Genomic DNA, 12,486 nt, shown 5'->3' on the forward strand with positions numbered 1-12,486 from the left:
CATTTAATATCATCAAAAGCAGAGTGTTTCTGATCCTCAGGCATGTGTCATCAAGCATGTCATGTCTGTGAAAAACAAATTAAATATTCAGTTTTATTTCCTCTGTCAGAGCCAATTGCCATTCTTTTGAATAACACCAAGGATTTACTGCTACTAGCAATACAGACAAGCAGTGATGTTCGTCAACACAGCTTTTACAACAACTTTTTATGTTTTTCTTTGTTTTCTTTTTTTCTCTTTCAACTTCAAGAAATATGTTAGAGCGAGGGTAAGCAGAAATGTGTCCATCCTTTATTCATCCATTACTTAGAACATTTAGAGATATTAAATGCTGACATATTGTAATTTGAAAGAATATATCTCATTTTGGATGGTGTTATAGGATATTGTGTTTGTGTTCTTGTATTTACATCAACATAAAAATCATACATGGTGTTGAACATGAAGGATTTTGTACCAAAATATGATAAAATATCCACTTAAAGAAATATTATAATATGTTTTTTCATTTCATTTGATAACAACTCTGTCTGTTCAATCATTGGTGGGAAAATCAAGGGAAAGGTGTTTTCAGTTGTTACATACAGTGTATAATACAGTATGTAAGAACCTGTATCACGAAGGTAAGTGACTCATTTCTTTCTTTGTATTGTGGATATTTAATTTTGGCACAAAATTTTTCAGCATGGCTGTAACAAAAGCATAACGTTGCTCATCAAGTGTTGGTTGGTTTTGGTCTTCTCTGGTCTCCCGATGTGTTTCACTGACATGTTTTTGGGTGTTAAAATTAGCCCTAATCTTTGTCACTGCTGGTGTTAATTTGTGCTCTTCTTTTCTAAAGAGTGCCTTGAACCAGAGTATGAGGTTCCTGGAGAGAACAGCCTCAGATCTGCCCGTAAGTAAACCAGCCCTCCAGTCTAAATCTGAAATCTAGAGTTAGATTTAGGCTTAACCTCCATAAAATCATTGTTTCTTCTCTGCAGAACAAAGTCTTAGCAGTTCTTGAGGCCATTGAAGCTGCCCAGTATCTCATCTCCAAGAATGCTACACATTTAATAAATCGGGTAACTACAGGACGACTTTATTTGCACATATTTTTAATCTGTGAATGACATGTAACTCACATTATGTCCTAATCTTCCACAGGAAACAGGAAAATACACAGCGACCATAGTTGGCTACTTCCATCAATACATAGAATGGGTCAAAACCTCTGTAAGTGTTTGTGTGTTAATTTGTTAACTTGTTGAAACTCACGTGGTTCTCACTTTCGCTTCAGTTGCTAAGTGTCGACTGATATGTTCGCTCCCGCATTCATTCAGTCAAAACCAAACACTGCTGTTACTTGGGGATTTACTGGCAAAAAAACGACCTTTGCATGTTACATAAGAGTTAGGGAGTAAATATAGAGAAGACAAATATAACAGTTACAGCCTCTATAAATTTGAGGAATTTGCTTTGTGGCACATTGGTTTCTGCTGTAGTTAACCTAAGGAATTCAAAACAAGGTATAAAAAAATAATAGGATGTTTGAAGCCTGAAGCTGTTTTGTCAATTTCAGAACTGTCAATACAACATAATCAAAATGTTCTTGTTGTTGAACACTTAAAGTTAGTGAGCAGAAAGAGAATTTAACATACAGGAGTATAGGAGCGGTATTACTGTTGATAGCTCGTATTCCTGAATCTGTTGTGTTCTGACCTTCACTGTTTATGTCTTGTTTTCTGTAGCTGGCTATGGAGGTTGCACCATGCAAGCCCTTCAGTAACATGGTGGACACGGCGGAAATCATAGCTTGCAGTTTCTTGGTCGACTCTATGGTAATGATATTGGAGATAGAGAAAGAGAAACATACTCCATATAAACATGAGTAGGAATGTGTTTTGTAAGGCAATGGGAGTAGCTCATTGGGGTTAGTGCTGTATCACAACAGCTTTACTGTAATTAATTTGGGTTATATATCTCTATTAAGTTCAAGTTAAGTTCACAGTTCTTGGTAGAATTTTTACCTTAGTTGCAACTTAGTTTACTTGTATTTTTTTTCCAAATCTTAGTTGATAAAAGACCAAATATGCAATAAATGGATATACAAAAAATGTCACTTCAGTTTACAGCTATTTATAGAGCTGCGGCAAACAGTTTCTCTCATTATCAATAAATCTTCACATTATTCTTTTGGTCTGTAAAATGTCAGACAATAGAGAAGACTACCCACTGGAATACCAGAAAACCCAAACATACATCTTTAAAATTGCTTGTTTAATCCACACAAAAGTCAGAAACACAAAGCACCTGTCAGGTGATTAATAGACTGATCATCTCAGGTCTAACCGCTTGTCTTTTTCACCAGAACGTTTTCTGGATGGGCCTGGGCTGCAGCACTCTCTTCCTGCTCCCGAGCATCATCCTGGCAGTGAAACTAGCCAAGTACTACCGCAGGATGGACACAGAGGATGTTTACGATGAGTGAGTAGATACTGTTGTTATTCTGCATTAAAAGCACTTTTATTTTTTAGTTTATAGAATATGATATGATGCCCTGATTGGATACCTACTTTTTAAATTTGCAGTAATTACACAAGGTAATATGTATTATAGTTATTCCAGTACAACATTTAAATGCTGTACATGGTTGCAGGACATCCTTCATTTTTCCTCAGCTTCTTATTCTTCCCTACTCACTGCAAATAATGTTCAATTTAACTGCAAATCATAAGACAGAATTTCCTCTTTTAGTTTGTAGTTTGCTAATTCAGCCACTTCAAGAATTTGAATATTATTTGACAATCTTGAGTTTTAGATTCAGATACAAGATGAATAACCTTTTCAATGCTTCTTTTTTTTGTCATAGTAGCTGTACTGGTTTATTGTTGATTTTTTTTTTCTTCCCTTTTCTCTTCCTTGTAGTTCCTCTGTTTCTGGGACTTGGCATTTTACTTTGTGATAACCATTTCTACTATTTCCATCTTCCACATCCTTTATTTTTTTTGGTTTCGTTCCACTCTGTCAAGCACTTGGCACTTTACAAAGAAACATTGATGCATTCTGTCAATTCATATTTCTTCATGGACCTTTTGTTCACCCTCTCCGGACTCATTTGGTCATGGCTTTAAGCAAACACAGCAGTCGTCACATAGTGTCTCAATCCATCAGTTGAGTTTTTTGCCTTGTGATCTTTGCTGGATTACAGGCAACCTTCTGGTGCATTATTGCTGAACATTCCAATAACATTTTTATTTTGTTGTTTTTTTTCTTTTGTGTATCTTCATAGCATTGAGACAATTCCCATGAAAACGTAAGACACTTTACCCACCTCCCTCTCCTTTTCAACTTCTATCACTCTGTGCTTTTCTCTGGATCTTGTACATAGACTTGTTTACTAAATTCTTGGTGCTGGTTTATGTTTTTAAGCTTGGAATTGCTCTTATGGGTGGATGGTGTGGCTTCTTGTCGTGTGCTACCTTTGAAAAGTGCCCCTTACCTTTCATGAAGGGCTCTTGCAATCATTACCTTACAAGTCCACCTGTTTTTTGTAAGTTATAACTGTAAATAAAACACTATGGTTTATACTTAAAAAAAGTTTATGTCCTAACATCTTACAAAGTTTGGCTACTCAAAAAAGAAAGCATTTTTACTCTAAATGTTTGATCAGCATGCCATGTCTCTCACATTACATTTTTCATTCCTTTTTTTGTATACAATATTTTGTTTTCAGTATGGAAATTGGTAATAATGGTTATCATAGTGAGCGTTCACAAGGTATCCCAAATCCTATGATGACAAGGTAAAAGTTATATTAATCCTGATGACTGCATGTGATGGGGAGTGGAGGCATGCCTGGGGAAATGGGTTTTTTTTCTCACAAGAATAATGACGTGGCCAGACACAATGCATGGCTTTGAGGGAGCTGATTCATTGCACCTATATATACGCACACATGCACACATATCTGGAGGTCAGCAAATTGGGTGATAACATGAAAGCTGACAAGTAATGGTAGCTTTTATAATAAAACATCCAAAATGACATGTTGTGTTTTGCCATGTGTGTACTGAAAAAGTCAAATCATGAGGTACCATTTTTAGGAATATGCCATCAAGTGCTTTCAAGGAACATATTTTTGGGAATTTTTATTTTCTTTCCAGGAGTTAGATGAGAAAACTGAAACTGATTTGTGCATTGAGTATGAAGCTGGAGCTATAAGAGGAGATCTTAGTTTAGCATAAAGGCTGGAAGCAGGGGAAAACAGCTAACCTGACTCTGTCTAAAGTTAAAAAATCTACCTAGCAACACCTCTCAATATCACTAATTAAACAGGTGTATTTTGCAAACAACAACTAGGCATAACAACTGAGGTGTTCTGCTGTTTGTTGAGAAAATATTCTGGCATGTAACTCTTCCCAAAGCCACAAATTGCTGTCTTGTTATCGTGTTCCCTAGAGGACTGACCCTTTGGTGATCCTCTGACTTTTCCTCTAGCTCCACCCTGAGGTTCACAATCATTGTTTTAATGAAATGCCATGCTTGAGTTGGTGATCAATTGGTGTCAACCTTCTCACCTCACTCTTACAAAGAGAATGTATTTCCCAAAATGTCAAACTGTTCCTTAGAAATATTTTGGCATAAATATTGCAGCAATACAACAAACATAAGAAATAAACAAGGAATTTACTGCTGCAAATTGTTTGCTCAGTCAGTCTCATCTTAATATTTTTGCTACCATTACTTCTGTCTGTGTTGTTGTCAAATGTTCTTCTGTGTGGTGTTTGGGGACTCTTACCATTTAACTAACCTACTGCACGCTCTGTGTACACACAGGGACGCTTGTGTGAAATGAAAAATCTTCCTGTTTCCTCTCGTTTAGAGTCAGCCAAAGTCCGATGAATGTACACCTGATCATTTTGTTCAGAGAGAGGCAAGCATGTCAAGCTTTGGTGTGATGCTGAGAATGCTGCTCCTTTGATTTTCTCCTTATTTTAACACAACGTCTAACTGCATGTTATATATTTTTAAGTTGCATTTGGACGGGGATGCATTTGGCCAACCAACCTACTGTAACAGAGGCTATAGGCAGAGAGCAAAACAGCCAAATTATAGACAAGACAAGGCACTAGCTGATCGTTTGTCAAGTCTTTAAACTAAACTTGACTTTTCATTCCAAGAGGAATTAACTACATCTTGAATTTGCTATACTGGGAAGGAAAAAAGTAATTTATTTACCATTTTGAAGTCTTTACCTGGAACATTTTCAAAGATGGATTTGTCATTTTCTAATAAATATTGTACAATACATTTCTGTTTTTTTCTTAAAGTGGATGCAAGACTTTGGAATGAAATCTACAAATCACTGGGCAAACATTAGGATATTAAAGGGGGCACTAAGTAATCTACTATATGACCTTTTTCAATAATCAGAGGCTATTGAAACACTGATACTTAACTCCTCTCATTCGCTCTAAACTGTGTTGGCTGGAAACAAGTAATGTAAAGTCATAATTATATCATAGAGGCAAGTATTTTAGGATTTTTCACTCTGAAACACTGCAGCAGCTGGAAATTAAGTATTGGTGCTTTAAGAAACGTACTTACTGCCCCTATAACTGACCATACAGTTTATCCATCCTCATCCCTCAGAGGATGTTGATGAAGCTGCTTTGCTCTCTGCCTCTTGATCCACTCCTCTTGCTCCTATTTGCCAATTATGAAGCAAGTAGTGGTTTCACAAAAAAGTGATGGTTAAATTCTCTGTCTGTGTTGTTAATGTTGTGCCCTGTGTGTGTGTGTATGTATGTGTGTGTTCCTGTGCTGGTAGCATCCCTACCTATGACACTATGAACAGGTTCCCGCGGGCCTCGGCTCCTCCGAGGCACATCGACTGGTGACAGAGAGCCGGCTCTTGTTCTGGCTCCTGAAAGGTACCGGAAAACCAACGAATCAGACCTCCATCTCGCTAACACTGATTTCTTTAACTCCTTCCTTAGACCTTTCCTCCACACAGCTGTCTTCTCATTGTCTGCTGTCATCACACCATCCATCTCTCCCCTCTGTTATTAACCTTATTTCTTTGTATTCCTTATGTACCACTCTAACCCAACTCTCTAACACTTCTTTACAGCCTGTTTTAGTCCTTTTCTGCTCACAGTGACTTTGCAGGAAAACCATCATGGTGAGAAAAGCTAATTTTGGAATCACTAACGAACCGTAAATGTCTTCACAGTATTTTTATACTTGTGACGGCTTAGTCAGTGTGTTGTAGAGGAGAAATGCTACATGTGCTTGTTCCTCCTTACTCTCTAGGGTTAGGGTTAGGGTTAACCCTAACCCTCTGTTTGATGCTTATTGAGAATAACATAATTTAGCTCTAAAAACCATCTCATTTACAAAATAGTCAGTAATCTGTAACTGCTCTTTTCAGTGTGAATCCTTAAAATTTGAATTTTGCAATTGCTTTTTTATATCAATAGTCTTCTGAGGTGTTTGCAATTTCTCTGTCCACTCTATATTAGTTTTCATTGGTGCTGACATGAACCAAAATGAAGTATTAAACTAAGCATTTAATGTGAAAGAGAAGAGGCCACTGATATAGTACACTCCCTGTTTAATATTTATAGTTTGTTTTGAGGTGCTCTTCACCTGGCTCGCTGTAAGGTGCATACACCTTTTTCACAAAAGACATTTTGTCACAGTCACAGTAGAAAAAGCACAGATGTAAATAATAAAACTATCAACATGTCTGAATTCCATTTAGCTGCTTCACATTCAGGGTTGCAATATTGTTCATGTCGCCTCTCTGTCACACTGTCATGGTTTTACAGGGACACTGGAACAAACCAGAGCCGTTGCTAATAGTACCATCTGTGCTTTTCTGCAAAATGTCAGCTGTGAAAAAGGCCTATTGTTGCCTAGATCTTTTGTTTAGTTTCAAATAGAACTGTGGAAAATATTACTAATATACTAATTTCTTCAGGTGAAGCCAAAATCATTAAAAAGGGAAACTTTTTTAATTACAAAAAAGCAAAGCCAACAGAGTATGTAACTTTTGCTGAATGGCAGCCATTGTGGCCACAAGTGACAATCATAGGAGAGGGGTAAATGTTAGAACTTAATGTAACACTTGTACAAGTTGAGTAGCACATTAGCCACCATATTGGTAGTGAGGCTGTAGCAGCAACATGTGTATTAAGTTCAAATTTTTGTTTGTCAAGAGGAAAAAGTTGTTATTGCTTCTTCACATAATCCTGCTTTAAGTAACAAGTTTTATTAAAACAATAATTCAGCTCTTGCCATCATTTCGACAGATATGCCAGTAAGAAAATTATCTTTGGCATCATAGTAGAAATCAAGTAAAATGATATCATGACAAAAATATGTCCTATTTCAGGACATACTTCTAAAAAAGTTTAATTTTAGGTTACACGATCATTTGCAGTCACATTTTCTCCCAAAAGATATATAGCATTTTAACAATTTTACTTTTAATATCTTAAGGGAGATGTGTTATTCTTAGAGGAAAGCAGGTTTTATGGGAGTGATATAAGAATTTTTGCATTTTTTAGAAGGCAAAGGGACAATTCAGCCTTTGAAAAATCCCCTGTGCATCACTGACTGCATTCAAATGTCTTTTATTTCACAACCCTGCCAGAGCTGCATTAGTCTCCTGGGTGATTCAAAAGAAAAAAAAAGAAAATAAATACACTATGTCTTGAATTATTCACTTAATATTTAAAAATATCTAATTCATTTTTCTCTAATATTTGTCTTCCCAGTGCCCTCGAAAACTGGAACTAAGATAGTAAGTTTGCCTTCTTACATGTTTACATTTTAGATTGTAGCCATTTAATTGAGCCTGCTGCAATGAATCCAACAGCAGAATGAGTTTCGATTCCCCGATCAATAGTAAGGAACACAACGGTTCAGAGCCTTTGTTGTTAAGGTGTCCACTTAAGGAGTAATTTATTCTCGTATTGAGTCAACAAATCTAATTTTCCCTAAAACAAGTGGAAAAAGTTTGAAAAATTAGATTTTGTAGCATTTCTGCATTTCAATGGCAGTTTCACCTGAATGGAGAATTTTATGTGGATTGATTAGCGCAGACTGATGAGAAGAATGTGTGTTGTTTTCTGACGGGATCACAAATATCACCATGTGAGAGAGCACAGACAAGGACAGAGCTAAGAGAAGCAGTAGAAGTTGTGCTTTAACTTTACAAAAGTGGGGCACTACTGTATATACTGTGTGTGGAATAATCTTTAGGGCAATGCTCAAATAAACTGAGTATATTCTAGGTTCACTTAATAAATCATGTTCTTTTTTTCATCTGTTCTTAAGCCGTATGTTTCGCAATCCTTTGGACCAGGCGAAGCTCAACAAAAGCTGGTTTCCTTAAAAAAGAAGAACACACGGAGCCCTGCAGGCTATCAACAGTGATCAACTTGATGAGGCCAATCACAGCCTACAGTAAGAGCTACCTGCTCTCCAACGTCCCCTGCCCTCTCCTCCAAACAACAAAAAACAAAAAACAAAACAAACTCTCTGCCTGCAGGACATCAAACTCTTCTCCCTCAGCATCAATCTGAGCCAGGCTTGTTCTGCATTTTTTCAAAGGACTGCTGTGTCTGCGTTTACATTTGTTCAGACACAAAACCAAGCTGAAAATACATTCAGCATGAGGACATGACAATAAATATGATGCCTGTTCATTTCAATGTACTTGTTTGTGCTTAAGAAAACAGTGGCTGAAAGGTCACCCGAAGGTCATGACAAGCTAGAGGAAATGTTTGAGGTTTTTGTTTTTGCTGCTGCACTTAAAATGGATGTATCAAATTCAACACAAGCAAACCTTAAAGGGAGGATGAATGGTACAAAATAACATAAAATACAATGTGTGCAAAAGGAGTGTTTTGTTGAATATGGCACATCCTTTTTAACTGCAGCCTGTGTGAGTTGGTGGGTGTGTGGTACTTTAATGACTGAGAAATGGACGATTTGAGCAAAGTGGTAAAATTACAAAAACAGGTTGTTCCCGGGTGGATTTTTTGGGGGGATTATTATGGAGGAAATTTAGCATGACTTTAAAAAAAATGTTTACAATATTACAAAAACATCCAGTTTGACATCTGTGCTGGTTTGCAAATGACTGGTTGCCTTTCAGAAGTATGTTTCACCCTGGCATTTCGACAGATTTGCTCCTACAAAAGGGAAAATCCACCATCAGATGCTCTTACACTGTCAAAAATCACCAATCTGTGATTGAATTATTTTGTAGTTTAGAGTTTAAAATGTACTCTTTACTTCCAAACCATTGCATTAAAGCCACTCTTTATTTTATTAACTTCTAAAAGGAACAATTTGTATAAAAATTCAGGCTTTTAAGAAAAAATCATTACTATCTGTTGCAGAAATATCTGACCTCAACAACCTCAAACAACAAAACTTTTCAATAATTTAAGCTACACCACTAAATAGTGTTTTTGTCACAGTGTAAGTTCTTTGGGTGGATTTTTCCTTTATTTCAAACAATAAATTCAGAGCATAACAGGCTTATAAGATTGTTCCCTAGGTGATGAATTGATTAACCAACCAAGCTATCATGTTGAGTTCACTAACATTTTTACTGAGATCTTCTTTGCTTTCATAGTGGTGATACTTTTAAAGTGGAGAATTACTTTCTCAAGCCAAATCCTTTTTTTTTAACTGTAGGTCTCAGGTCTTTATAGATCTATCAGTTATGTGCTTCTTTTGTTTCTGCTTTTTAAAACCCCACAGTAGCTATGGATACATTTAAAAGTGTGGTACAAATGAATGTATTCAAGAGCTATTTTTTTATTTCGTATTGCTTGATATGGCTGTTGGCTGAGAAATATGCTGAAATCTGTCTTTTTTTAATGCATTGGGCAAGCCAATCCAGTTATCCCATCCAGCTCGCCTCCATGTTTACATGTTAGATTTGCAGCTGCAGTCAGTGTAGTATTGATGGTAAAAAAAAAAAAAAAAAATAGACAATCCATTCATTAGACAAGTGAGCACTGTCAATCAAATAGAAGAAAAATGCTTTATGGTTCACATGGCTGATGGTGTTGATGCACACTGTGAAAAAATAATGTCCATCTTAACACTGAAAGTTTGGTTTTTAGATGTCTTGATGTTGTTTTTTAAATACACCAAAAGTGCAACAGCAGAATAACTTAGCGTAGCTACAACATGTTAGAAAAATTAGATTTAACTTAAATCCAGTTAAAACAACTGTTGGCAAGATGAAATAGTAACATTCGATTTTAATCTTCTCTCTTCATTTGTGCTAACACGATCTTTGATGCTAGTTACTTGATCAGCTAATGTTAGCATCAACTGATTAACACTGAAAACTAGTGGAAAAAATTCACCTCTTGTACCTTATTCCCATTTTATGGCCATTTTAACTTACATCACATTGACATTACAAACTAAATGCTTTTTCAAAAGGGAATAGCCCATAGATATTTTTAGCTAATGTTTTTGGCCACAATCCAGGCTAGGTAGCTAGTTGCTACAGCTACTAAGCTATCTAACTGTATTCACATTTTATGACCATTTGTAAAATGCATTACACTGACATTAGGCTTACAGTTAGCATATCTAATGAATCCTATAAAGCACAGGTTGATATTTTTAAGGTATATAACATTTTTGGTCGTATAAAGATGCTATCTGACTGCCCACATTTTACGTAAGCCTAAAGTAGTACATATTACTACATAATCTGTATGCAGTATTTTATAGAAATTGTATGTCTATACATATACAGTAAATGGGACTACCCACCATCTGGTTTCTTAATCTTAGAGCAATGTAAGTTAATTCAAAATGGTCTCAAATGGCATTACATTAACATTTTTTACTTGTTTCATTGCAGTACAAGGTTTCTTGTTAAGATGGATATTTTTGAGGCAGCTGTGTGCACACTTTGACAGGACTATCATTGGTTTTCTTGTCTGCTAGAGTCTGGATGTGACCCATCTTGAGAGGAAAAGGGTATGATTTTACCAAGTGCTCAAACTAGATATCATGTATCCAAACCCCGGATGGATGCTGGCAGAACAGATATGGTGGTAACTGGTTTGAACTCTGGTGCTCCAAAGTTGGGCACTGATGAAGCCACCGAAAAGGAGCTTTTTATGTGGTGATGAAAAAAAAAAAGAGTGTATAAATTGTGAATAAACTTTGGACTTCAGTTTGCTGGTATTTCACTGTATTTCTTTTTAGTTTTGTTACATTTGCCTTTCTATGAATGCCTAATAGGTTCTTTCATTATGAAAATGGTAGTGTTTTGAATAGCCACTGCATTTTGAGGGTAACATGCTTTTAGGTTTAATCCAAAAGATAGAAGAATTTAGGGGTTTTATTATTTGTGGTCAGGCAAAAAAGCAGCATGCATGCAGGAATATCTAGCATGAAAGGGAAATTATAAATATATGATATATGTCAGTGTGTGTGAGAGAAAACCAGAGAAAGTGTGTCTGCTATGCTACTAAAAGTGACGGTACATTGTCATTTATGAGGTTAATGCAAAACAAATGACATATCATGAGACATTAAGTGTATCTTAAGACTTTAACACAAGACTAGACATTCCTATGTGGTGCTGCCACTTCTGGCCAGAACCCACTGGGTTGTGTTACTGGTCAGCTATTTTCAATAGGAGATGATTATCTTCTTCCATAACCTTTGTTCTGAGGTTTTCTCAGGCACCAAACAGTATGTGAATAAACACCACCAGTAAAACCGCATGCCAACTCACTGCTACTTCTAAACAGACTTGTATACAAGACAGATGAGACAGAATCTAGTCAAAAACAGAAGTAGTGATTCCGGGAAAATGTCTCTTTTACTGTGTTTACTTATACATGAAACGCTGTGTTGGAATGGTTATTTAAGAGATTTTTGACAAATTGTCCTTGTTCACTGTGTTGCATGTCATATGTTGCACAAGTTGATGGGCAGTGCCATACAATAAAATAACAGCGGGAATTCCAATTCTACAGAAGTACATATGCACTGGAAGGGGCTTTGGAAAGAAGTATTCACAAATTGAGGGAAGTTCACCAGCTGAAATCCAGCAAAGAAATAAACTTATATTATTTCTGTCTATTATTAGAACTTCATATGCACACAGTTATTAGCTTTTAAATGTGTTATCCTCTCCTTTTAATAGAATTGGTTGTTGTTATTTCCTCATTTATCCTACGTGTGGGTTATTCTAGTGTTGCAAACTGCTCCATGTAAATGCTCCATAGGGAAAGTAAAGAAAGTTATATTGAATTTCACACATTGATGTATTTATGCAAGGGGATACCTACATTATACAAAGTGTGCCAGAGAATATGCTGCAATCTCAAACACAAGGTTGGGGAGTTAAGATTTTATATGAAACAATGTTAATCACTTGAGGAATAAACATAAGACTCATGACTGAATATTTCTAAATGTATTTAAAGCCCAAGGAAACAG

At 36.1% G+C, this 12,486-nt stretch overlaps 1 protein-coding gene across 10 annotated transcripts in view; it reads left to right on the forward strand.

Moving 5' to 3' along the window:
* Window positions 1–11,209, forward strand: part of prom1a (prominin 1a) — a 79,698-nt gene extending 68,489 nt beyond the window's left edge. Inside the window, exons 18-29 of one of the 10 annotated variants that reach the window (XM_018702997.2) lie at window positions 251–268; window positions 842–895; window positions 984–1,064; window positions 1,147–1,215; window positions 1,731–1,820; window positions 2,351–2,466; window positions 3,272–3,295; window positions 3,716–3,784; window positions 5,813–5,915; window positions 6,116–6,166; window positions 7,767–7,792; window positions 8,329–11,209. In XM_018702997.2, coding sequence (XP_018558513.1) covers window positions 251–268; window positions 842–895; window positions 984–1,064; window positions 1,147–1,215; window positions 1,731–1,820; window positions 2,351–2,466; window positions 3,272–3,295; window positions 3,716–3,784; window positions 5,813–5,882 — 591 coding nt within the window. In that variant the 3' untranslated portion in view covers window positions 5,883–5,915; window positions 6,116–6,166; window positions 7,767–7,792; window positions 8,329–11,209. Of the gene's footprint in view, window positions 1–250; window positions 269–841; window positions 896–983; window positions 1,065–1,146; window positions 1,216–1,730; window positions 1,821–2,350; window positions 2,467–2,907; window positions 3,785–5,812; window positions 5,916–6,115; window positions 6,167–7,766; window positions 7,793–8,328 lie in introns of those variants that run through there. The other 9 variants (XM_051072531.1, XM_051072533.1, XM_051072536.1 and 6 more) reach the window with 9 other exon arrangements.
* The last annotated feature ends 1,277 nt before the right edge of the window (window positions 11,210–12,486 follow it).

The sequence above is a fragment of the Lates calcarifer genome, linkage group LG8 (genome assembly GCF_001640805.2).
Source record: "Lates calcarifer isolate ASB-BC8 linkage group LG8, TLL_Latcal_v3, whole genome shotgun sequence".
NCBI classification, from domain to species: domain Eukaryota; kingdom Metazoa; phylum Chordata; class Actinopteri; family Centropomidae; genus Lates; species Lates calcarifer.